This window comes from Meles meles, chromosome 3 (genome assembly GCF_922984935.1).
Source record: "Meles meles chromosome 3, mMelMel3.1 paternal haplotype, whole genome shotgun sequence".
Taxonomy (NCBI): domain Eukaryota; kingdom Metazoa; phylum Chordata; class Mammalia; order Carnivora; family Mustelidae; genus Meles; species Meles meles.
The window spans coordinates 59,353,591-59,381,423 of NC_060068.1; the positions used below are offsets into that span (position 1 = coordinate 59,353,591).

At 35.0% G+C, this 27,833-nt stretch overlaps 1 protein-coding gene across 1 annotated transcript in view; it reads left to right on the forward strand.

Annotated features, from left to right (window-relative positions):
- The window catches only part of ST8SIA4 (ST8 alpha-N-acetyl-neuraminide alpha-2,8-sialyltransferase 4), a 103,047-nt gene that overhangs the window by 35,744 nt on the left and 39,470 nt on the right, over positions 1-27,833 (forward strand). Inside the window, 1 exon segment of the mRNA XM_046000674.1 lies at positions 9,331-9,624. Within this exon segment, the coding sequence (XP_045856630.1) occupies positions 9,331-9,624 (294 nt within the window).

The window sequence follows — 27,833 nt, forward strand, 5'->3', positions numbered from 1 at the left end:
CCTGTGTCTCTTTCTGTCAAATAAATAAATAGGATCTTTTAAAAAACAATAAAAATAAAATTAAAATAAATAAAATAGAGTATGAGAAAGTTCTACTTAGAATAAATATGATTTAATGAATGTGAAGGTGCCTTGTCCTATTCTGTTATACCAGAAAATAAAACATTCATTTTTATTCACTCATAATTTGACAATATTTCTGTATACTTGATTGGTACCAGAATGCCTAAATCCTCTGAGCATTATACCAACTGTCTTTCCAGGACCATGTGTTGAATAAATCATATATACTAATTAGAAATTATGTTTCAACCTTTGGTTATTCTTTCAAAAAATGAAAGGAAAAAATATATTCATAATTTATAATGACAAATCAAAATATTTTTATTTTTTATTTTCTTAAATGAGAAAATTAAATGTCAAAGCTCTGTTGCTGTGACAAGTTTGATAGTATAATCACTAAAAGTTCAAAAACTCAGATGTGTTTCCCAAGCCACTGAAATGACCACAATGTATATTGTTTATTAACACCATGAAGTGCAAAGAGAAAAAGTTATGGTTTTTCTGCCATGGTTTTCTGGCATGAATGGTTAAAATATCAGCCATAATATTTCATGAATCCTGTTTGTTCCTTTTTAATGCACAACATGATTTTTAAGGACATAATTTCATGCTGAATCAGTTCTTCCCTCTGTAAAACAATAGTGAGTGTTCAGCAACCACTCATCAGTGGAGTGGCCCAGTTCCCCTGATTATGACAAGAGTACTCTTGTTTTTTTTCTTTTTAAAGATTTTATTTATTTATTTGACAGAGATTACAAGTAGGCAGAGAGGCAAGCAGAGAGAGAGGAAGGGAAGCAGGCTCCCTGCTGAGCAGAGAACCTGATGTGGAGCTTGATCCCAGGACTCTGGGATCATGACATGAGCCAAAGGCAGAGGCTCTAACCCACTGAGCCACCCAGGCACTCCATGAACATTACTCTTAAGAATTCTTACTTGGTTTGCAACCCCCTAATCTTAATACCAGTCACGGTGTGTTTTGTTCTGTTTTGTTTGTTTTTTGTTGTTTTGTTTTTTACTCAAGACAATGAATAGGGAATTTCTCAACAACTGCCATAATTTTCTCTCTAACCCTCTTCAGAGAAATAAAAATGATTATTTTTTTAATTGCAAAGGAAACATTTAGATGGGTTGCTTAGTATTCATTCTATATGCAATTTCAAGAAAAAACATTTACAATAATTGAAGTAAATATTAGTCTCGCTACTCGCTTACTAATTACATTAGTAAATTATATTTAAATTCCTTTAAAATCTGTGTAGTATAATGACAGGTTTTTTAACAATGCTCAGTAAGTTTATGAACTTTTATAAGTATATTATCAAGCCCCAGGTGGAGAACAGGAGTCAAAATTCCTTCCAATGTATTGTTTAGTACAGACAACCATGCATTGACAACCAGAGGCTGGGAGAGTTTTTCTTACTTGAGAAAAATATATTTTTTAGTCATTGCCCTTCCAATGTCTTTCTTTTCTCTTTACTTCTCCTATTGTTCCTTTATTCCTTTTATTTATTTTTTTTCTTTCTTGAAAAATAGGTAATGACTTATAAGAATTCATACTACTCAAAATGAGGTAGGCTCCAAGAGGAAGAATGGCAAATGTCAAGTTTGAGAATTGATTAAAAATGGCAGAGTAAAAAGCTGACTCTCACCACCCTTCCTGATCTCCCAGACTCTTGTCTCTTCATACGCTAGAGTTAACTGTGGGAGTCTAGGCAGAGGCGTATTGAGTCAAAATATTGTCCAGAACTAAAGTCTTGGAATAAGTTTGCATATTTAGGCCTTTTTTAAAGTGCTTTATATAAGAGGAGATATTTGTTTGTTTTTTTGTTTGTTTGTTTTGTTTGTTTGGTTTTTTTGCTTATTTGAGACAGAGAGAGCATAAGTAGGGGGAGCAGTGGGAGAGGGAGAAGAAGACTCCCCGCTGAGCAGGGAACCAAAGGAGAGGCTCATCCCAGGACCCTGAAATCATGAAGGCAGGTGCCACCTGAGGTGCCCTGAGATATTTGTATTTTATATTACATTTAAATTTGTTAAAGTTACTGATAGCCTTCTATTACTCTCTATATTACCTTGAGATCATTTCAGTATCCTCTCATTATTTTAAGGAACATTGAGGATATTTGTCCTTTCAGCCATAACACTTGTTCATATGTAGTTTTTCATAATGAGAACACTTTTTATAAAATAAAGCTTCAGTAGAAAAAGAAAATGAACACCTGAATAGTTCGGTGTATTTATTTCAAAATTAAACTCAAAATTAAACTTTACTTCTCATTCTCACCTAGGACAATTTCCCATTTTAGAGAAAAAAATGTAGTCCAAGAATTTTACCATAGGGTCTCATTTTGAATTTTTGTCCTGTGCTTTTAAATGATACCATCTCTCTGCTGCCTTCTTTCCTTCCATTTTCCCCTCCTTCCTTTATTTCTTCTTCCCTTCCTCCCTTTCCTTCCTTAGTTTACGTACATCAACTTTGAATTTCCTCACCTTCCTTCAATACTCTTCTGGTATGAAATCTCAGAACTAACCTCCCTCCCCTTCTCATTCCTTTTCATGTTTACTTGCTTTGGTGGTTTTTCAGAGGATCACAGCTATTTATATATCCTTGCTGCCAAGGAGTAACAGGGAATGCTGGGTCTGTCATGTTCTCCCACCCAACCCCCACCTTTGGTGAAGAGTGTTTACAGGAGAGTGAGGAAGGATGTGACTTCCTCACTTCCCTGAGCCAGCCAGACCTTCAGACCAGACACGTCAATCAGTGAAGTCACTGAGATGATAGACACAGCTGTATCACATTTAAATGCAACTGAACTTGAGACCAAGATATCTGGCTGGATTTGTTTGTCTAGTTCTTCCTTTGCATTCACATGAATTAATAAGATGCACCATATGAAGAGCTTAAAACCTTTCTTTACTCCTGACAAGCTTTGTAAATGCATGCAGCTTACCACAACTCAGTTTATTCATCAGTGGAGAAGCATAATGATAGTGCCGTCTCATGGGATTAGTTTGAGACCTGCATATGATTACATGCCAAGCAAATAGAACAATTTCTGGCACATAATGAGTACTCAGTAAAACTTAGCTATTATTCTTCTTACTGTCATAATAAAAGATCTTCACTACCTTATATAAGAATTGTGTCAAAGTTCTAATTGCAGAACTTTATTCTAGTTTTTCCTGAATATATGTGTCATATTCTCTTTCTTAAGTATGCTTAGCCATGTCTATGAGTTTCTCTATTTTTCATATTGCCTATGAAGATAGACTTGTTTTGTCTAATGTTCAAGAGCTTCTTCATCAGTCATTAAATCAACCATTCAAATCCCAATTAGTTTTGGCGTGGGGGGGGGGGGGTGGCGCAGAGGGAGATGGCTAAATTCCAGACAAAATGGTTTGTTGAGTGTGTTATAAATAAACCTTTTTTTAAACACCCTCCCCCCCGCACTCTTGCTCTGTAAGTTTTTTTCTTTCTGACACACTCTTTAATTTCCCTGCATCCATTCCTTTTGTCTCTCACAGTAGGTTGCAAAAGGAAAGGGCATTTAAAAAAAAAATGACTACCATTAGCTAATAATTATTACCAACTCTAACCAAGCAATGCTGAGAGGAAATTCAGATATTGTGTTTATTTAATTTTCTCAGTTGCATTTCAGTTAGTGTTAATAGCCTGATTTATAGAAAAAGTTGGATCTCAGAGAGTTTAACGTGCCTGAGATCACACTGATTGGGATGTGAACAGCAGTGCCCACATAGCTACCATTTAAATGATGGCTGAGGGCAGAAACTAAACTAAATTCCTTTTATTCTTAAGGTTTAAACTATAACTGAATACATAGTAGGTACATATGTAATATTTTATTTGATTTCAGCACAACGTATCCATTCATTAGCATAGCTTCCCCATCCCTCACCCCAAAAAACTAAGTCATTAAATAATTATCTGTGTAGTTACAGCAACTTTGCTCAGTAACTCCACTTTGGTTTTGGCAGAAATGTGGGAATGACACAGCCTAACACAATTCTCAGTATTCATCCTTGTGTTTTAGAATGAGTTTGAAAATTTTTTTTTTTTATTCTGTGATTTCCCTGGAAATAATAGGGCACTGTTCTTCCCGCCTTTGCCAGTAATGTAAACAAATCTGGGTTTGTGAAAAAATTTCCTCTTCTGTTTTGTCACGTAGTTATTTTCATGACATAAGTGTCATTTGTATTTATATCTGTCAAGTTGAGCATTTCATTAATTGTTACTGATCAGCAAGCATAAAATGTGATATGTGTATGTGTGTTTCTGTATTTCTGTAGCCATTCACCACACTGCAGTGCAGATCTTCAACATATTTTATCTCTATTTCTTGCACTTCGTTTACTACATAATGGTATGCCATATATAAATTAACTAATAATCCTATGCTTCATATTTCAAAATATCACATCCATTTGGTATTTAAAATTTTTATCAGCATTTTAAAATTCCTCTCCTTCAAGATATCTGAGGTGTAAGTATTATTTTTATGGTTTAGACACTTAAAACCCTAATAACTGCTCAGAGGATTTGGGGAACATCATGGCCAAGTGGACTTGTGTAATATGCTTAAGTCCTGGAAATCTGCACTCTTTCTCCTACAGGACGGTTGGGGTGAAGCATGAACATACTGACATTTCCTCTGGTTCTGAACCAAATCTCCTGTCCTAAAGTCATTCTAAAAGAGTTGTGCTTTTCTTTTATGTGCACTGTGTCCTTGGACATGTTTCTTAAGCACTCTGACCTTGGTTTCTCATCTCCGAAGTGGAGATAATACAACTCCTTACCTCAAAGCATTGCAAAAAATATTGGTTTTGGGTCTATTTAGGGCCTACACCCTCACTTGAGAAAGTCAGAAAAACTAATAGGCTGCGTAATTTAGCTTCCCCTAGCCACTGGGAGAGGTTAACCACAAAACCTTGTGGGGGGGGGGGGGGCGAGGGCAGGTATCAGAGAGTCTTTGTTCTCTTGGCTCTTCAAGCTCAAAAGCAGGGAGAGAGCAGTTAGGAACCATAAGCTTCCCCTGGGGGGAGAAAAGAGAAGAGGCTATCTCCCATTTCATGCTCTGTTGTTAAATGTGATTCTCTTGGTAATGATGGCTTAGGCTGAAAAATTTCAGTGTTAATACAGGGAAATACACATACAGTGAGACTGGCCAAAAGAGAAAAAAGAGTGTTAATGAGGTGTTTGGAACTTGTTTAAACATTAAGTGGTGAAAAACAATAGAGTATGGTCTGTAACTTACTCATGACTGTTTTCTTCTCATTTAATCTGTGTTATATGTGTAAAAGAAGTAATTAACAACCTCCTGTATCACAGTGCTCACTGTGATATACTAAGGTCTTACCTTAGTATCTCGGATGACTTAGTATGCTATAGCTAGCATAAGTGTATAACACACATCATGGGATGGATAAATGCATAGCTAAATGAATGAACATTATCTTACTGATATGACTAAATAATGGTCAAGATTATTTTTTGGCTAGATTATATCATTGTAAAATAGCACAAATAGTAAAATAGTTGGAAAAAGAGTTCTGAGCATTTAGTATGTAGTATTTGCACAATGAACTCTCAAGACCTATCTGCTGAGCTATTGGAAGGGGGACCTCCTAGTTACTTAGACTGTTGAGCTGATACTTAAGGGAAATGCGGAGAATGTTGACACACCTAAGAGACACATCTTCCTAGGGAATTCCTTAGGTGTTAATACACAAAATAAGCAGTTCTTTCCTTAAAAAAACTCAAATGAATTAAAATGAAAATTACTTTAAAGCATTTTATATAGCCTTGAAAGAAATGAACATTTCTATCTTCAATTCTGCGTAAAAGAAATGTTGAGAGACAATCCCATCTGGTGTGTGATCACAGAAGAAATTTCAGAGGTCTAGAGTACATTCCTGCAGGTTTTTAATGATGGAAAATAAACACAAATAAATTTAAAATTGGACAACCTAGAGTAAACAGGGGTTTGGCCTACATTCCCAATTCGGAATATATGTTTTCATGTTTTTGATATGTCAAAAATAGTTGGACAGTACAAAAATTTAATGTGGCCAAAGAAGTAGAGGTCAAGTGTCTTAAATACTCGTATGTACTCCGTAGTTTTGACTTACAAAAATCCATCATTTAAAAATTGGCCACTCATCATCAGTTTTATGGGATTAAGAATAACATGCGAAATAGTATGTTAATTCATAAATGCTTACTACACATTCTGGATACCTTTGAGTATGATAATCCCTAAGAAGATTTTTAAAGAGAAAGGGGAAGGATGTTTGACTGCACATCTATTCATGGTCTTCCTCAGTCAGCAGTTTACGACTAGTAACGCTATGAAGTTCACAGTAAGTCTACTGAATGGCTGGAGTGTGACACAGCTGGTCGGTTATTTTGGGTTTCTTAATGCTTGCCCTGATTACGTGGCATTCAGCTAATTATACGACTAAATATCTGACTCAACTACAGAGTAGTTAATTCACTGACCACATGTGGACACAATGTTAATCTTTCCTTCCAGTGAAAAATTAGACATAATAATCCCAAGGAAAATGAATATACTGGACTCTTAGAGCTAGCATACATTATATTTTAGGATGTGTCCCTCTGTCATGCTATTTTCAGTACCTCTGTTTCCATCCCTCACAAAGCTTGGTTGGGCTATGCTTAGGTCATAAAAACTCTTCAATCAAGTTCATGTGAATCAATTACTCTTTGATCTCCTGGTGCTCTTTTAGTTAGCAATACAATCATTTAGCATTCTTTGCAGCATATACATTGGTTTGTCTCCCAGATCAATACTATTCTCCAGAAATATTCTTATTCTCCTAGTTTACTTTTGCTTCCTAATGGAAAGTACCTGTCTTTCAATATCCAATTTCAGGGGCACCTGGGTGGCTCAGTGGGTTAAGCCGCTGCCTTCGGCTCGGGTCATGATCTCAGGGTCCTGGGATCAAGTCCCGCATCGGGCTCTCTGCTCAGCAGGGAGCCTGCTTCCCTCTCTCTCTCTCTGCCTGCCTCTCTGCCTACTTGTGATCTCTCTCTGTCAAATAAATAAATAAAATCTTTAAAAAAAAACACACACAATATCCAATTTCACTGATGAATCTCTTGTTTGTTCTTAAAAGACACGTGGCCAGACAGTTATGTTTTAGGAACATGCTGAGTCAATACTAAAAGTTAATCCTAAAATCCTGAAGTGTTAACCAACATGGGAGTAAAGGCGTTTTTAAGTAAGTGATAAGAAAAAGTAATGAAAAACGTAATCAAGTGACTTTTTTCCCCCTGAAAAGATAATGCAGCAAAATGTTATTTTTGTTCTGCTTAACTAGGTTGGCTCTGATTATTCTTATAGTTCTAGAGAAAATGAAGTATAGATGTATTTTTCTATCATAGAAATCCTCTGAAAAGAATTGCTGAGGAATTGTTTTAGTGGAAAGATTATATCATGTTAACTCTAACGTTAACAAGTGTTGTCTATTTTTACCTGAGGAAGAAGTGTCTGTAATAGTGATGTTCAGAATGCATTTTCCCCACAGTATCCAAATTTGTCTCATAATTAACTTGGTTAGAATTTTAGATTATTTTTAAAGTTGGTATGGAATACAGTTTTGGACTTGAAAAATTAGCATGTCCTTGATATTCCGTGAATTCCATAGAAAGATGTTCATTTTGGCTTCTGTTCACATTAGCTATTTTCCAAGGCAGTCCCATTCATAATATTCTTACTCTGATGGGAGTGAATAATACCTAGTCTCATATAATGCACAGATCATGGCTAGAACAAAAACTATATCATATGATATAGGGGGTATAATTAAATATATATAACTTAAAAATTGTTTCTAAATAATATGTGGGTTTTGTTGTTGTCGTTGTTTTCTCTGAGGAGCTCGTCTTAAATAATGTAGACTTTGCTTAATTGTATGAGGTGTTTGTTGTGGTGGCTAAATGCTGTCAGAGATCTAGAAAGTAATAAGATATATTAATTAAAAGAAATAAGGAGAGACATACAAGCCGGTATTTTTAATAGCAGAGCACACACTTAACTCTTCAATTAAATCTAACTTGTTTGAGAGCTTAATTAAAGTGGCAAAGAGCACAAGGGAGAATATTGTGAGAAACTTTCATAATGCAGACAAACCTGCAAAAATACAGAAAGAATAAATCAGTTTATTTCTCTTTTACATTAAAGGCTGATACAAGGAAAGAAAAGGAAATCGTGTGTATGTATGCGTGTGTGATTTCTTGAAGGGGTAGATTGAATAGATGTAAATGATTTTTTTCCAAATTAGCAAACTCTTGTTTATTACAAATCTGACTTTTCACTTATTATGTAACTAAAACTTGCCTTGTTTTTAGCAAATTAAAAATATTTTAAGCTATCTTTTACGTTGGGAATCCAAAGATCTGTGTGGTAGAATCAAAGAAGCGTCACAAATTGGTTGAAGACAAAATTCAAGGTGCTTTTCAGAGCTCCCTTTCAGTATAAGAATGAAATCAGGTTACAAGAATAAAATTGGGTGTAAGCACTTTGTAAGGCCCTGAAGCTTCAGTGGAAAGAACAGGACATCAGATTCTGTCCCTCCTCCGCAAAGCACAAAGCATATGTGGCATGTTAGCAAAGGCAAATAGGCATCGTAAGGATGTGCTCAAAAAGAACAGAAAGATACTTGGTCGTAAAGGCTTTTCTGAATTATTTAACATCTCAAAAAGGCATATTAAATGTGATAATTCCACTTTTCTAACTTTCCTTTCCCATTTAGGGCAGTAGAGGGCAATTGCAAATATGTTTGTGGAAAATACTATAAGGAATTATACTTTCAGTTGACCTCAGGGTACAGAAAAGCCCCCTTCACTTGATTTGTTTATAAAGTTGTTAAGACTACTTAAGCCTGACAAGTCGTGCAGATTGGAACATCAAGTTCCAGTTCTTAGGAATGGAATTCATATCCTGTGGTTCTATGAAGATAACAAACAGCAAAGAGTATTCTCAGACAATAGGTTGAATTAATCTGACAATTCGAGCCCTATACTAGGGAAGCACATCATTATTGAAGACAGTATTCTTGAATGTGTGGTAACTTTCTGAAATATAATTTTACCAGGCAGATTATTTTTTTTTTCCAACCTGGTGAAAAGAAAATGCTTGTTCCCCATTCTTCTTTTGATGTGCACCTTTTTAGGAGTGACTGTTTCATATTTATTTTTCATTTGTCTGTTAATTTTTCCCTCTTCAGGTGTAATCTAGCCCCTGTGGTGGAGTTTGCTGCAGATGTGGGAACTAAATCAGATTTCATTACCATGAACCCATCAGTTGTACAAAGAGCATTTGGAGGCTTTCGGAATGAGAGTGACAGAGAAAAATTTGTGCATAGACTTTCCATGCTGAATGACAGTGTCCTTTGGATCCCTGCTTTCATGGTCAAAGGAGGAGAGAAGCACGTGGAGTGGGTTAATGCATTAATCCTTAAGAATAAACTGAAAGTGCGAACTGCCTATCCATCATTGAGACTTATTCATGCTGTCAGAGGGTAAGTGTCTGGAAAGGACCAGTCTGTCCTTGGCACAATGGAACACATAACTAAACATTTTCCCTAGACAGGAGAGAACCTCGGTAAAATCTTCCGATGGATATATGCTTCTACTTTTTTAATATGGCTACTTGATTCACCAACTTGAATTTTGTTTATGTACCATATTATTTTAGCTCAGTCTCTTTCTTGAAAAAGCAAATATTTGAACTTGGCACTTACTTATGTGTGGTCATGAACAAACTACTGGTTTTTATGTTCCGCTGTGCTGAAGAGACCAATAAGGATTCATAGTACAGCTGATGAATTTCAGGTAAGAAAGCTACCAACAGAAGTGCTAAATGGCTGCTGGGCAGTACTGTGGAAGAATAAATGTTAGATGTATTCAAGGAGCCATTAAGTCCCATCTGTAGTTAAGAGGCCTACAGAGAAAGAGAAGGCTGGCTGAGATGACATGCCTTAATGCTCCTCCCACCACAAATCACAGATGCCATTTTTATGAATTCAGTCAACATTTCCCTTTTATTAATACAATCTCAGATGTAAAACCTGAAAAGTAGAATTTATTTGAAAGCGCAAGTGATCAAAAGGCCAAATTCAGTCATGCATATGTATAAATGTGTAAAAATATGTAATAAAAATAAGCAATAACCTGTCTTATGGAATATTTACTGTTAGATATTGGAGACAGAAAAATGAAGAAGGCCGATCAGTGCTTTATTAAAGGAACATGTAGGTTCTACAGTAGAAACAGGCCCATATACAACTAGCTAGGACATAGACACATGGTAAGGGGTATATTGTCAGGAGTGTAGAATTTGTTTTCATGTTAGCAAAGAAGACTTAAAAGTCTAACATTTGAACTAGACTTGAAGAACAGAATAGCTATTCTTCAGGAATAAAAAGAGAAGGAGACAGAAACAGGAACAGAGAGATGGAGATAGTGACAGAGAAAACCAAACAGAAGGAAATATTACTGCATTATTAGAGTGAACGGAGACAAGGAAATAATTAAGTACACAATAAACTTGTGAAATAATGGAGTCCGTTGTGAAGCATTGGAACATAAAGTTGGAAAAAATAACTTGTGATCTGGTTAGGAAAAGAATCAGTTTTATTTTGCATAAGGCACCGTTATATGGTGAATTTAGAAGTCTAAATCTTATAACAGCCAACTCTGCATTAGCGAGAAGAGGTGCTAGATGTATGAGGACCAATTGGACTTTTTTTGATTAATTTACTCATAAGATGATAAAGATGTAGGACAGAATCAGTGGCCATGCGAAGGAAGGGCAAGTTCAAGGGACCAATTAAGCAGAATGGCTGGAACTTCTCAAAGAAAAAAAGGTTTCCAAACAGAGTTTCATATACTCTGCTTCATATACTGTGACTGGGGCTGTGCTAAGGTGTTTCCAGTTTGTTTTGTTATTATGATAACTTTCCTTCCAGAATTTGCCATGGCTTTGGTTAAGAGTCAAGACAGCTTTTTGGATCCTGTTATTCTGCACACAATTAAATTGCATTCTTATAATTAGATCTTAGTTATTCAACATGCATTCTTTTGATGTTTGACATGAAGCTTCAAAAAAGTAAGATAAAATACATTCATTTGGAGGATAAGTAATTTTTTTTTAATTACAAAATTTCCTGGTACTCTGACTCCAAAGGAAAAAAAAATGTGTTTTTAACAGGGTAACTTTATAAAAGCATTGTACTAGGAACACGTCTTATTTTTTGACATGTTAATGTTGAGTATCATTTGAGTGTGAGAAAATGTTGAAGATAACACTTTAAATCTTACACAGAGACACACTCTGACACACACATACACATATACCCGCACACTCCAGTGATGGGTAAGATTTAAAAAATATTTTGAAGTACTCCTTGATTATTGGAAACTAATAAAATTTAAGATTACTCTGATTTAGTATTTTTTTTTAAAGATTTTATTTTTTACTTGACAGAGAGGGATCACAAGCAGACAGAGAGGCAGGCAGAGAGAGAGAGAGGGAAGCAGGCTTGCTGCTGAGCAGAGAGCCCCATGCGGGACTCGATCCCAGGACCCTGAGATCATGACCTGAGCCGAAGGCAGCGGCTTAACCCACTGAGCCACCCAGGCGCCCCTAGTATTATTTTTAATAAAGTATTTTTAAGAGCAGTTTTAGGTTCACAGCAAAATTGAAAGGGAGGAAGGAAGGGAGGGAGACTTCCCATATCCCTGCCCCCACACGTGCAGAGCCCTGTCATCAACATCTTGCGCCAGAGCTGTACACTGGTTACAGCTGATGAGCCTACGCTGACACAACATTATCATCCAAAGTCCGTAGTTTGTACTACAGTTCGCTCTTAGTTTGTACATTCTGTGGGTTTTGACAGATGTATAATAACATACATCCACCATTACAGCATCATACAGAGTCGTTTTGCTTTCCTGAAAGTCCTCTATGTTCAGCCTAATCATCCATCCCTCCCCACTAGCTCATGGCAAGACTGTTCGTTTGTTTTTGCCTTCAAAGTACAAATTTATTGCTGAGCAATTTTCCACTGAGCTGATATATCATAATAATTGAGACATTTACTCATCTCATATATTTAGATTTTATGTAGTTTTCTGTTACAATGTCCACTGACTGTGTTCTTTTTTAAATTATGTTCAGTTTGTTTGTTTTTTTATGGTCTCGATTGTTTTTGCCTTTTCTCAACTGTCATGTAGAAATCACACAGTATGTAGCCTTTTCCGATTGGCTTCTTGCACTTAGCAGGAAGCGCTTAAAGTTCCGCCATGTCTTTCCATGGTCTGATACTCATTCTTTTTTGTACTGAAGAATATTCCATTGTCTGGATGTACCAGTCTGTTTATTCATTCGTTTCCTCCGAATTTTGGCAAAGCTGTTATACACATCTGTGTGCAGCTTTTGGGGTGGACATGGTTTTTAACTCATCTGGGTGAATACCAAAGAGTATGATTGCTGGATTTATGATAGGAGTATGTTCAGTTTGGTAAGAAATTGCCAAACTGCTTTCCAGAGTGATTATGCCATTTTATAGTCTCGGAAGTAAGGAATGAGAGTTTCCGTTCCTCCACACCCTCCCCAGTTGGTGCTCTCAGCGTTCGGGATTTTGGCCTTCCAATAGTTATATTGTGCTATTTCATTGATGTTTCAGTTTGTACTTCTCTGATGACCTATGATGCAGAGTATCTTTTCGTATGTGTATTTGCCATCTTTATCTCTTAGTCAGTGAGAGGTGTGTTGAGGTGTTCGGCCCATTTTTTAATCAGGTTGTTGGTTTTCTTGCCACTGAGCTTGAAGAGGGTTTTTAAAATATATATATATTTTTGGATAACACTCCTTTATTAGATATGTTTTTTGCAAATATTTTCTCCCAGTCTGTGGCTTGTCTTCTCATTCTCTTGACAGTGTCTTTGACAGAGTGTAAGATTTTATTTTTAATCAAGTCCAGCTTATCAATTATTTCCTTCATGGATTGTGCCTCTGGTGATAATATCTAAAAAGTCATCGCTAAACCCAAAGTTATCTAGATCTTCTATGTTCTTTTCTTTTTTTAAAGAATTTATTTACTTGAAATGTATTTATTTGAAATTTATTTATTTATTTGAAATTTATTTATTTATTTGAAAGAGATAGAGATAGTGACTGAGAGCATGAGCAGTGGGGAGAGGGAGAAGCAGGCTCCCCAGTGAGCAAGGAGCCCAATGTGGGACTCAGTGCCAGGACCTTGGGATCATGACTGAGCCACCCAGGCGCCCTATCTTCTAAGAGTTGTATAGATTTGCATTTCACATAGATCTATCATCTATTTTGAGTTAATCTCTATGACAGATATAAGATCTCTGTCTAGTTTCTTTTCTTTATATGTGGTCGTCTAGTTGTTCTAGCACCATCTGTTGAAAAGATTATCTCTGGGGCACCTGTGAGGTGCACATCAGAGGACAGGAGCAAGGTTTCGGCACATGTGCAGGCTGGGTTCTCCTAGCAACCTCCAGCACAAGACGGCACCCAGAGGAAAAAAAAAAAAAAGACTACCTTTGCTCCGTTGTATTCCATTTACTCCTTTCTCAAACATTGGTTGACCATATGTGTGTGTATCTGTTTATCTATTTCTGGGCTCTTTAGCTGTGCTGTTGATGATCTGTTTGTGATGACCAACATCATACTGCCTTGATTATGTTAGCTTTAGAGTAAGTCTTTTTTTTTTTTTTAAATATTTTATTTATCTATTTGACAGAGAGAGAGGTCACAAGAAGGCAGAGAGGCAGGCAGAGAGAGAGGGAGAAACAGGCTCCTCACTGAGCAGAGAGCCCGATGCGGGGCTCGATCCCAGGACCCTGAGACCATGACCCGAGCCGAAGGCAGAGGCCTAAACCACTGAATGACCCAGGTGCCCCAGCTTTAGAGTAAGTCTTAAAGTCAGGTAGTATCAATACTCTGCCTTTCTTTTTCTCCATCAATATTTTGTTAACTATTCTGGTCTTTTGCCTCTCCATGTAAGTGTTGGAATTAGTACTTTTGTTCCCTAAATTGTATTTTCATTGACTATCAATGTCAAAACACAAAATAAGAGGTATGGCTGAAATGGAGGATGTTCAATAAATTAGAATCCAGATGGAGTTTTACATGATAAAGAACTGTGAATTCATATATGCTTTTTATAGACTTTCCTAAATATAGAAAGTGCAGAGCCTTTTAATAACTAGTTCATCAGTACTCTCCTTTTGTTTTGCTTTATCCACTTTCCTTCCATAACCATTATAAACTACTTCAATAATTCCTAAGCATTTTATCCCAGAGTAACAAGGCCAAACAAACTTCTGACCACTGATGAAGTTAATGGTATACATTCATTTGATTACTGTGCCTTAGGTGTTTTCAACAAGACTTATTTTGGATCTCCAGGAGGAACTTAACCTTGCTACTTTAATGGTTATATATCTACATTCTCCCCCTCAAGTGACAAGTGATTAAATTCTAAAACCTGTGACCGAGGATATACAAAGTAGCTCTAGAGTTGCCTTTCACCTTACAAATACATTGGAAATTTGTACACATGGTATATGTGAAAAGTAATTTCATTTATGGAATTAATAATGTGTGCAGTGTAGCATTTCAACATAATGTTTGTGCTCTACAAGGCTACTGAAACTACTGAAATAAGGAAGTATGAATGCTGATGAGACAAAGATCCACATGATATGAAAGCAAGAGCAAACTCCCCAAAGATCTATTCTTTAAGTATCTGTTTTACATCTCTCTGAAACACTGTGGTTAATAAAATTCAGGAAAATAATTTAGAGAATTTCATAGCCTCTGTTGATTGTTGGAGTTTGTTGTCTCTAATAGAAGGTTTGAACACCTAGTCCACGAAGTATAGTGTGCATATAATCACTGTGTTAAAATGTGAAGGGCTCTCCAAGTACTGCAGGTACAGGTAGAAAGTTTAAGTGATTTGCAAGGCAAAAGGTTAACACAATGAGAATTGTTCTGATAGTTTTCATATGTCCAAGTTTCATTATTTAAATGATTTTCCTTTCTGAAAATTCTGATGGCTTAACTAACTTTAAACATCTATTTAATTGTGTGGTTTTTTTTTAATGCCCTAAAAATACAACCATCAGTTGAAAAATTAAAAGAGATTCTTAGATTATGTTTTAATGAATGGTCATTCTTCCCAAGCCATATTAAATAAAATAAAAGGAAAAACTATAGCTAGATTCTAATTTTAAAACAGTCTTACAAAATAATGAAAGGGTAATCTAATGGGGACAGACAAAAGATATATTTACAATTTTAAGAGACTACATGAATGTATTAAAGTGGTTGGGATTGCAAACTTTTCAGTGGTATTTCTTCAAAAGCTACACATGATTACATATTTTAATTATCATTTTGTAATTTTCCTTGTGAAAAATGGAGCAATTTTCATAAGACTTTAAGAATGAAGACAAGAGTTTGAAACTTTAAAATGACTTGTTGAAACTTTAAAAATGTGACTACAAGATATAAAAAAATCAAAGTTCTTTTACATTTATAATAAAATTATCAAGGGATAGCCTACAATATCCTGAAACAAACATTTTGCCCAATGGCATCGTTTAAGATACAATTTTAAATGATAAGACCTATCAACAAATGTTTTTTAAGATTTTATTTATTTACTTACTTTAGAGAGAGGGAAGGTGAATGCATGTGGGTGGTGGGAAGGAACAGAGGCGGAAGGAGAAACAGACTCTCAGGCAGACTCCCTATGAGCACAGAGCCAGATCCAGTGCTCAGTCTCACAACCCTGAGGTCATGACCTGAGCCAAAACTAGAGTTTGATGTTTAACCAACTGAGCCATCCAGGCCGTGAAAATAGATAGATAGATAGATAATAGATAGAGGTTGTTTTTTTTTTTTTTAAAGATTTTATTTATTTATTTGATAGAGAGAGAGCACAAGTAGGCAGAGCAGCCCACAGAGGGATAGAGAGAAGCAGGCTGTCCACTGATCCACCCAGACACCCCCTAAAATATATATTTTATAAAATATTTAGTCTCAGCAAAAAAAATTCCTATTTTTATAATTGCTATAATTTGATTCATAGTAGCCAAATGTTGTTTTATTGACTGGGATGGTTATACTTTAGTTTCTTATTTTGTGAAAAAAAAAAAAAAAATCATTATGCAAAAAGTAGGTCCTTAGTTCTACTACCAAGTGTGATAGATAATTTCTTAAGAATTATCCAAGGAAAGAGATTAGATAAATAAATATATTTTAAAATGATGTCTTATATGCATAAATATGTTATATGCCTTATATGCATAAACGTGTTATATATAAATTGCCAATTCTTCATTAGAATTATATGTAGTGTTCTGCCTCTTTTTTTTTTTTTTTTTTGATGTTGGTACTTCAGGAAGTTTGCTCTTTTAGTTCTTGTCTCTATCATCTAATATCTTAATTATAATTCTTTTACCTTTATTCAGATAAAGGTAAAAGAGCATATTTAAGAGCATAATTAATTTAAATTTATTTAAGAGCATAATTAATTTAAATTTTAGATTTATTTGCAATCATTCTGGAAAATGTATTCATTTATAGTTGAATCCTTTACCCCCTAATGATGATTATGAAGCATTAAAATATTTAAGCCAAGGGGCACCTGGGTGGCTCAGATGGTTGAGTGTCTGCCTTCGACTCTGGTCATTGTGTCCCGGGATTGAGCCCTGCATCAGGCTCCCAGATCAGCAGGAAGCCTGCTTCTCCCTCTCCCTGTGCTTATGTTCCTTCTCTTGCTGTGTCTCTCTGTCAAATAAATAAATAAAATCTTTAAAAAATAATCAAGCCAAAAATTAAATATTCAAGTCTTAATTATTTTATAAATTTATATGATCCATTAGTTTTATTACTTTTAATTCTACTGTAATAAAAATAATTTATCTATCCTATTTTGTCATCACACTGTAGTTACTTGTTTTAATATCAATATTTATACAATAGGAACTGTACTCTCATTAAGTCGATAAACATTTTGTACTAATTGAGATAAACACAGATTAGGGATTTGCTTTTCATTATTAAGATTAACAAGAGTACATAATGTTCTATATGTTGGTAATTCTAAAGTTATCCAACAATTCTGTAAACAACATCTTCACCAGAATGATTTTCAAGAGAAAGATACATTCAGTTCATGTAGATTTTTAAAATTTTTTATGACTTCTACTGAGGAGTTTTGTTCTTTATCTTTTAGTGAGAAATACATATGCTACCCTTATATTTGACAAATCTTCCAAATGTTTCTTATTTAAAGGATAATTTAACAACTACAAAAGAAATGTACAAGTGTGAGATAAAATGACTACACGACTGCCTTAAATTTGCTTGGAATTAAAAATTTTCATTTGAGGGGCGCCTGGGTGGCTCAGTGGGTTAAAGCCTCTGCCCTTCGCTCAGGTCATGATCCCGGGGTCCTGGGATCGAGCCCCGCGTCGGGCTCTCTGCTTGGGGGGGAGCCTGCTTCCTCCTCTCTCTTTCTCTCTGCCCGCCTCTCTCCCTACTTGTGATCTCTATCTGTCAAATAAATAAATTAAAAAATCTAAAAAAAAAAAATTTCATTTGAAATGGTTGGTATACCCCATGACCTATAGCAGTGTTTGTCAGGCTGGAGTATTTTGCAAGTTCTGAGAAAATGTTCTTAATCTCTTTAAAACTTGTGTCTACATTGATCCAAACTCAGAACACTGGCTTGAGAATTTTTAAGAATTATTTAGGAGTTTGATATAAAAGGAAGGTCAAATAAAACTTCAGCTCTGTCCAGGGATAGACTATTTACATCCCTCAGGCTCAAATCCACATCCTTTAAAAAGTGAGTGTTGACATAAATAATCATTTAGATTCTTTTCAGTGCTGAGTTTCACCGGTTTTATACTTTAATTGTTCTTACTGAAGTGAATATTCAAAGCACCATGATACACATTTGTACTTAATTTTTACAGACATTCTCAGAAACATCTTCTCTTAACCTAAGTAAAAAGCTTCATATGATAATTGAGGTAGCTTATGAAAATATTCCTGCTTCAAAGTCATTTCTCTTGGAATTTAAATATTCTTTATATTTTTTAAAACCATATTTAAGCTAATATACCTTCATCTAAAAATTTCCTTTTGCTGGTAAAAGATACACACACACACGCATGCAGACACAAATATGTACACCCACATAGATAGATATATAGATAAGATAAATATATATATCTAACAAATATATATATATATTTGTGTATATATATATTTATATATATATATATTTGTTAGATATATATATTTGTTAGGGAGCCATTTAGCCTACTGAGTTTATTCTTTCTTTAAATTTCTTTTTTTAAATTCTTTAAATTTCTAAAATTATTTAAATTCTTTAAATTTCTAAAATTATTAAATTTATTATTTAAATTCTTTAAATTTCTAAAATTATTAAATTTATTATTTAAATTCTTTAAATTTCTAAAATTATTAAACTTTTAAAAAAGCATAGCTCTTTCTATTTTTTATTATTTAAATTCTTTAAATAAATAAATAATTCTATTATTTATTATTTAAATTCTTTAAATTTCTAAAATTATTAAACTTTTAAAAAAGCATAGCTCTTTCTATAAATGCAAATTATTTAAAATCATTTCTGGAGTGGTATTTATATGTTGTATATGGAAAAAGTGAAAGTAATACATATATGCTATATATATACACAACATATGATAACATTAAATATTGTATCAATATTTTATATATACTTACATATGCAATACACAATATAATATACTATTTTAAATAAAAATATAACCTATGATTACTAATAGTATTCCATGCAAGTTGCTTTGCTAGAGGTTTTGCCTGTTAAGCACAGTACCAGTAATACATTGGCTTTGCTTATAGTGACAATTCATGTTTATTCACGTTCGACTTGTCACTTGGGATTTTCAAAAATTGGTTTGGTTTTGCCATGCTTAATATACAGCAAGAGTTTCCCACTTTATATTTATTTGTTGGTACTTGTTGTGCTATCTTGAATTTATTCCTAGTAATTTTATCTTGTGTTGGGAGGATAGGTATTCTTTTCCACTATTTCTGTGACTAAAAAACTTTTGAATTATTTCCTCTTATTCAGAATGTAAGGTGATATTCTAATTGATTTGCATATTTCATGAACAGTATACGTCTTCATTTTGTCATAAATAAAAAACAATGAAAACACAAGAAAAAAAATGGAAAATCTCTTAATATACCCTCTTAAGTTTCCCAGGATTTTACTGGATCAATGAGGTTTTCTTTTGGCATGCAATTCCTAAACTAGCAGGCTGTGAGTACTGCATTCACAATTTAATGATCAAGGTCATGATTTAAAGCTTGTGGATTTAAATGTTGGAAGGAATAATAAGCCTTGCGGAAGTCAAATCAAGTGACATCTCTAGTTCACCTCTTATCTGTCTGGTTGTCATTCTGTTCTAAATTTTTCACTCGGCAACTATAGCTTTCCTTTTATTTATTTATTTATTATTTTAATTTTTATTTTAGAGAGATGAGAGAGTGCTAGTGTAGGAAGGGCTAGAGGAGGAGGGGCAGAAGGGGACCGAGGGGGACCGGCAGACTCTGTACTCACCGTGTGGATCCCAACTTGGGGGCTCAATCTCAGGACCCTGGGATCTTGACCTAAGCTGCAATCAAGAGTCAGATGCTAACCAACTGAGGCGGCCAGGCACCCCAAAGTATATGTTTCTATTTAAAGAAGCACACATTAGTTGCTTTGTTAAATGTATGATTTGTTTGCCTTAATTTTTATTTGAATATAGTTGATATTCAGTTACATTAGTTTCCATATACAACATTGTGATCCTACTTCTCGGTACATTATGTGATGCTCATCACAAGTGTAGTTCCCACCTTTCACCGTAGGACACTGTTATAGTATCATTGATTATATTCCCTATGCTGTGACTTTTGTTCCCATACTTACTTATTCCGTGATGGGATGCCTATATTTTCCACTTCCCTTCACCCATTTTGTCCATCTACCCACTCCCTTTCTTTCTGGCAGCCATTAGTTTGTTCTTTCTATTTATAGGTTTGATTCTACTTTTTGTTTGTTTGTTTATTTGTTTTTCTTAGATGTTGCATATGAGTGAAATATCATATGATATTTGTCTTTCCTAGTCTGACTGACTTCACAGCATAATACTCTCTAGGTCCATCCATGTTGTTGGAAATGGCACAATCTCATCCTTTTCATCTCTGCATAATATTCTATTGTATATATGACAATGTATGATTTTTAATGTGGTTCTTAACAAATAAATAGATTGTTCTATCTTCACCTATCTTTCAGCATTAACTTTTTTCCCGCACTGTTAAGACTAACACAAAAATACCATTTTTCAGATATTAGTTACTGCACTCATCTTTCAGATGTGAAAAGCTTTCAATTTTAAGTAAGTGTAAAGATAAAAGGTTATATAAAATTAGGGTAATCCTCTGCAGGCTAAATTCATATGAATGGCATGAGCTTGCAGAATTTGAATCAGACCAGGCTCCCAAAAGAGTTTCCAGTAAAAGTAGAGATCGAAATAGACCTTTGGTAGGAAATAGTTCATCACTATTATTCAAATGGATTGTTTTGGAATATTGGACCAAGTCAAAGTCACACAAGGAGAAGTAATTTTAAAAAAACCCGAACTTTGAATATCATGACATTCACTCCAAATGCTTTCTGAAAATGACTTACTTGTTTTAAATTTAGTCTTATGCCAAAAACATTTCCAAATTGTTTCTATTTTGACCAATGAGAAACACAGCTGTAATACTCCTTTTAAAAAACATGCATCTTTCTTTAATGTTTTTGGGTAGCTAGACTACTGCATAATAGGTATTTTAAACCTCATGATAGTTTCATGATGTAGTATTTCTTCCCTTGCTGGGGATGGTGATATTTACCCTTCTGGCGCTGCAGTGTTTCCTGAAATCATAATCCAGTTCCCCTTGTGTCACAGTATAATTTCCTAGCAGCTCCTATCATTTATATTTCATTGTGGATGTGAACATATAAATGGCTTATATCTGAGTACTCATTCACAGGTATATGGATGAAAAAGGAAGCTATTGGAAGCACAGCTGATAGGCTGCCTTTGGCCAACATACTTCCCAATACTTGGTTCTTTCTCGTTCAGACTAAAAAGTTCTGCAAAGTATCTAAAATGGCTTTTGAGCAGTGGAGAAGCCTTCATGGCAATCAGTGACCGTGACATATTCTAATTATTTTTCCTTGGTATGCATTTTGTTCTTTTCTTCTTCTGGATTATTTCTATTCTTTCTTCTAGTCTCAGTTTAAAGGTAAGTTCCAGCTAGGCACAATTCTTCACTCTTGTCCCTTTCTTAGAGATTGACATGGGTGTCTTTTCTCTATTCTCTTTATAAAGGATCTTATGTATCTAATAGAACAATAATCAGAATGTATTATTACTGTTCATTTTGTTTTCTATGTTGTAAATCTTGTAGGTGCAAAGACTGATTTATCTATGTCTTCATGTAACTAGGAAGAAGGGTGAAAGACCTGTATTCCTAATGGTGGGGGTTGGGACACAGGTGCAGAGATGGAGAGAATGGAGTCATGAAAAAGGGCAAAGTTGTACTGAAGAAAGACTTTGAGGTCTGATTCATGTTTGTTCTTTTTTTTTTTTTTTTTTTAAAGATTTTTTATTGGGCGCCTGGGTGACTCAGTGGGTTAAGCCGCTGCCTTCAGCTCAGGTCATGATCTCGGGGTCCTGGGATCGAGTCCCGCATCGGGCTCTCTGCTCAGCAGGGAGCCTGCTTCCCTCTCTCTCTCTCTGCCTGCCTCTCTGTCTATTATGACCTCTCGCTGTCAAATAAGTAAATAAAATCTTTAAAAAAAAAGGTTTTTTATTTATTTATTTGACAGAGAGAGATCACAAGTAGGCAGAGAGGCAGGCAGAGAGAGTGATAGGGAAGCAGGCTCCCCGCCGAGCAGAGAGCCCGATGCGGGACTCGATCCCAGGACCCTGAGATCATGACCTGAGCCAAAGGCAGCAGCCCAAACCACTGAGCCACCCAGGCGCCCCTCATGTTTGTTCTTTAGAGCAATCAGCAGGTCAGCAAGCTTGATGGAGGAAACTTTTTGTTTTTAATCAGTCTGGGTACCATTGGAAATCATATTTACCAGTTAGCTTATGGGGGAACAGAGGAGAACCATACCAATAAGGAAGGCTTCAATCTCAATAGACAGCTTATCTTCCCAGCATTTTATTAATTAATCAGCTGGTATATATATATCAAGAACCAACTTGTGCCTCATACCCCCATAATTGTAAATCAATGCTTTTACTGAATTAATACCTGCCTAAGGTATTGTTAGAATGAAAATGTAAGACTAAATTCTGATTAAAAAGTAAATGAACCATAACAATGGATTGAGACACTTGGGAACATCCAGAATGAACATCTATAAATTCATCCTGGCCACCTGAGAAAGTTGCCTTAGTTCCATAATTTAGTAACTTAGTAACTTAGAGTTATTTCTTGATTATTATCTTGAGCATTATCTTCCTAAACTGTATATGTATCTGATTTCTTTTTTTTTTAAAGATTTTTTTTTAAAGATTTTATTTATTCATTTGACAGACAGAGATCACAAGTAGGCAGAGAGGCAGGCAGAGAGAGTGAGAGGGAAGCAGGCTCCCTTCAGAGCAGAGAGCCGGAGGCGGGACTCGATCCCAGGACCCCGAGATCACGACCCGAGCCGAAGGCAGTGGCTTAAACGACTGAGCCACCCAGGTGCCCCTATGTATCTGATTTCTTAAAATATTAATTTATTATACTGTTTCCTAGAAGAAAAATGTCTATTTTAAATACTTTAGCAAGGGAAACAAATTGATTGTCATCATTTTTTAAATTTCAAGACTGAAATTTAGTATTTGGAGCACATGTTTATACTGCTATATTTAAGAGCTACAGTAAAAATTCATAAATTTATTTCATAGGTTTATTGCCTTTCTACTTTCAAGACCCAATCCTGTAATGAGTGTTAGAAAGTATATAAATAACCTTAGAAATTCCCTTGTTTCTCTGAACTTTCAGGAAAAAAAAAAAAAAAGGAACACTGATCAATATGCAAACTATGTATTGAATTAATTTGCATAAAGCTATTCTAATTTAAGTTCAGGTGCCTGGGAATTTATTACATTCAGGGATTTTTATATATACTAAAACATTTGTGAATTTAAAATAAAAAGCAAATACACTGTAATAAAATTTTAAACAGTGAGCATGACTAGATACTGAGTTCTCCAAGGAAGGTTATTGAATCAACTATTCCATAAAGCTTTAAAAAAAAAAAATGTAGTTTCTTATTTCCATAGAATAACTTAGATGTGATTTAGCTTGAAGGGAATACTTTAGATTGGGTGTTTCTATATAATTGATCACAGTCAGTCAACTAACACTAGTTCCTAATATGGTTGATTAGATGATCACAGTCTCAGGCTATAATTTTCAAATTATGGCTTAGATATTTGAAATGCCAAGATACCAGTAATATATGAGAAGAGAATAAGGCAAAAGACTTGGGACTTGGGTACTAGAATTTTCATGTAGGAACAAGTTATTGACAGAGTTTAACACATATTTCAAAGGCCTATGTGACAGTATACCATGATCCCTTGTGGCAGGAGATCAAGGAGAGGGTCATCTCTCCCTTTTCTCTCTTCTCAACACTCTCACCGCCAAATGATTTAAAAATCTGGGTGAGTGAGTAAGCATACTCAGAATATCAGAATAAGGGCTTTGACTATAAAATATAGTCATATAGGTTTAAATATAGGTTTAAAGACCTTTTAACAATTCCTTTTAGTTATGGGTTATATAAAAACCAAGAATTGGAAAGCATGTTGGAGCAGGCTAGAAACTCTTTTCTACAGTTTTCAGTTGGAGCCATAGGCCTGGGAATGACTTCTCACAAGTAAGACATTTATATTTTCACAATCCATAGAAGAAATAAGTCAAGAAAAACATTCAGGGAGACAAGAGAAAGAGCAAAATTATAAAACCCTAGTAAATACCAGTATTTGGTGGTGGGAAGGGACGCCACACTGCACAGGTCAGTTTAATAATTCCCCCAGCTTGCCCTCACCATTATTCATCCCAAAGAGTCAAGGGCTATTCTCTATGCCCGACTGATATGCTGAATGATGTTCTTGTTATGCATTAATAAATGAATATGCTCTCCCTCAATATAGGACTTGTGGTTCAACATGGTTTTCTGAAGGCTATATTTAAACACAATGTATCTGTTGACATATATGAGAAATAGTGTTCAGTGGTTTATTTTGAGAACCAATCAAATCACATTATGTAAGTTGTAAATTCTTACACTTCTTTTCAGTGTTCATGGTTACAATCATTTCTGCCAAATGGGGGATGCAGGTGCTGTCACTCCAGGGGCCTAAATGAAAGTAAAATCCTGAAGTATTTTCTCAGTTCTTAAAAAAAAAGATAATTGTATCTTAAGAACTTTGGCCTTCTGTATGTTGTATACCTGAAACAAATATAGTACTGTATGTTAACTATATTGAAACTAAAATTAAAAATTTATTTAAAAAAACAAAAGTCAGGGCACCTGGGTGGCTCAGTCATTAAGTGTCTGCCTTCAGCTCAGGTCGTGATCCCAGCGCCCTAGGATCAAGCCCCACATGGGGCTCCCTGCTTAGCAGGAAACCTTTAATGGGCTCCCTGCTTCTCCTTCTCCTATTACCTCTGTCACTGTCTCTCTGTCAAATAAATAAATAAAATCTTTTTTAAAAAGTAAAAAAAAAAAAAAAAAAGAACAACAAACTTTAGCCTACCGATACACCATTGCTACTCCTTGCCAATAACTTAGGGCTCCACCACGATCGTAGAATTTTTATATGTGCTGTGAAGGCTTTCTCATTCCTTAAATGACCTCACTTGTATATAGTTAGAACAGATTTTAGTTTCAATAAGAAATAACCGCCTAAACGTCAAATACTCAGGACAGAGAGGATAAAGTAACTTAGACAAACAGTAAGGTATATGTAACTGATAGCTAATTCTTACCTAATGCCAAATAATTCTTAGCTAATGCCAAATCTTACCTAATACCAAATTTCCCGCATATGTCAGTGGGAATAAAGGACGTCATCATAAAGGCCCAATGAACTAATCTAGGAAATTTGGGGAGTACGAAGTGGAAACAATCTGGGTGCACAAGTAAGTACTGCTGATTTCTGTCCTCCCATTGCTCCTTGCTCTGAATCTTTATCCTGCTGCATCATGAAGTTAGGCGTTGAAGTTAAGGTCAGCACCGAAAAACTGCACAATCACTGCTCTGTTAGTGGGTGAATGCCCGCTGCCTTCTTGTTTTCACGTGAGTTTGTACCAAACCTCATTACCTCAGCGGTCAGATTACTTAACTGTATTTCCTGATTAAGTTTTTCTGGGCAGAATATCAGTCACATGCTTCACATGAAGAACTCAGTTACGGTCACCTGATTCTATCCTGCCTCCCCTTTTGTCCTCCAGACCATCATCCACTGTGAGCATGTTGGTTGTCAAACAGAAGGTGTTACAGAGAGAGAATGGACTGGCAGTTGCTATTTTATCATTAGTTTCTTACCAAAGAATAAATTGGTTTTGTTTCAGGCAGTATACATTTTCATTGTCAACACCAGATTGTTGTCATAATAAAAGTATGGTTCATTTTGTTTATCCCATTCTGTCATCCCTCCTTTGAAGCACACTCTTGAGGGGAATATTGCCCTTTGATGTCACCCTAGGGATAGTAGAGAATCCATTTGTCCTTCCGCAAAAAAATAAAGTCATGAAGTGATTGTATGATAAAGGAATTAGGAATTCTTTGGTACTTGGAGTATATAGAATCCATTAAATAAATTACATAGATTGTGTTTCCTTGGCCTTTATTATATTTCAGATAAATTCGCCAAAATTAATTAAGCTGTAGTACCAAATAACTGAGTTCAGATTGAGAGCTTCCTTGTTTCAGATATCCAGTAATATTTGTGCAAGTTAAAAACTTGGACAAAATTAAATAGTTAAAACAGTTATGTGGCATGTAGATATTCTTCACATAATCTAAAATGCAAGGGATTCTATATTACACTGTTAGTATTTTGATATTTTGGTTTAATAGCAACTCCATTTTTTCTTTTCATTTCCTCTAGTGAATCTGACTTAAAGTAAAATTATTACCTGTAGCTAAAGTTATGATTTTCCATTTTATTCCATTGATCTTTTCCTCTCAATAGATCTGTGAACTTTCTGCGGAAATTATTTTATAGCCACATATAAAATTTTCACAGTGTGACAAGCTGATCTTACATTAAAATATATATTTTTCAGCAGTGCTTGAGAAAATTGTACAGTCGTATAAATGTTAGACAGTATCATTTTAAAACAACAAAAGCTAAAGAAACAATGCTGTGGTGGGTTGTGGGCATCTTCCTAAAACTCTTGTGTTTCTTAATAGTCATCATTTAAAAAAAAAAAAAACCAAACTAAAAGGACTAGATACTTTGTAGAATCCATATGTGGTGTAGTCAGGTTCCCATTAATAAAAGTCACTACTAGGAAGAATCAGTGTGCTAAACACATTTTGTAGATTCTTCAGCTGGCAAATATTTTCTGTTTTTTTTTTTTTTCTCTAGACCAGATGCCTACAACAAAATTGCTGTCAGTTTCAAAACTAGTAAGTGGATTATTTTACAGAAAATAATTAACACAGAATATGTTTCCTACAAATATTGTAGTAATACACATGGCACTCCTATTAGAATAAAAAATGAAATAAGAATTTTTCATTAAAAAAGTTTTTATTGAAGCAGCCAAGTACTTTAAATCACATAATTCCACATTTGTCCACATTTGGCGAAAATGAATTAATGTGTTTCTGCACATTCACTCCTTCAGCAACATTGACAGAGTGCATCCTGTCCCAGAGGTTGGGCTAGGTCTGGGGTTGCGAAGATTACAACAGGGGCTTCCTTAAATGATGGGCTTATAAAATACAGAGGTTATGGAAGGACAAAGTGATTGGGGAATGTTAGCCCAAGGAATTGGCAAATGCTTAGAATACATGTGATGGGATATGTGAGTGAGGTCAATGAGTAGAGATACACAAAAGAGTTTCCAAGCAGGATTAAAGGTCAGCTGAGAGTATAAACCAAGAATTCATAGTACTGCCCATTTATAAGTTTTATCAGAGTTACCTACTGCTAAATAGTCCTTTTTTGAAAGACCTAATTATAAGGACTCCAATACCCGTGGCTTGATCTTAAAAAAAAAAAAAATGTTAATTAGAGTCCCAGTTTACAAAAAGCTTCAGGATCCAACCAGTGTTCCTACATGCTAAAATTTATTCTAGAAAAGGATGGAAGGTGATAAAAGGAAACAGTTATACAGCTACTGAAATGAGTAATCTGTTTAGAAATAATTCAAAGTGACAGAACAAAATTACATTCGAATAGATTTATAAATCTCTCTTCTTTCTCCGCCATGATATATGGCGGATTTGACGTTTCCCTTATTCCATTTTTCTCATTTAACTTGGTGTTCACAGGAACTAAGTCCTTGAATTTCTCACTGTGTGTGAGACACTGAATATGACAATGA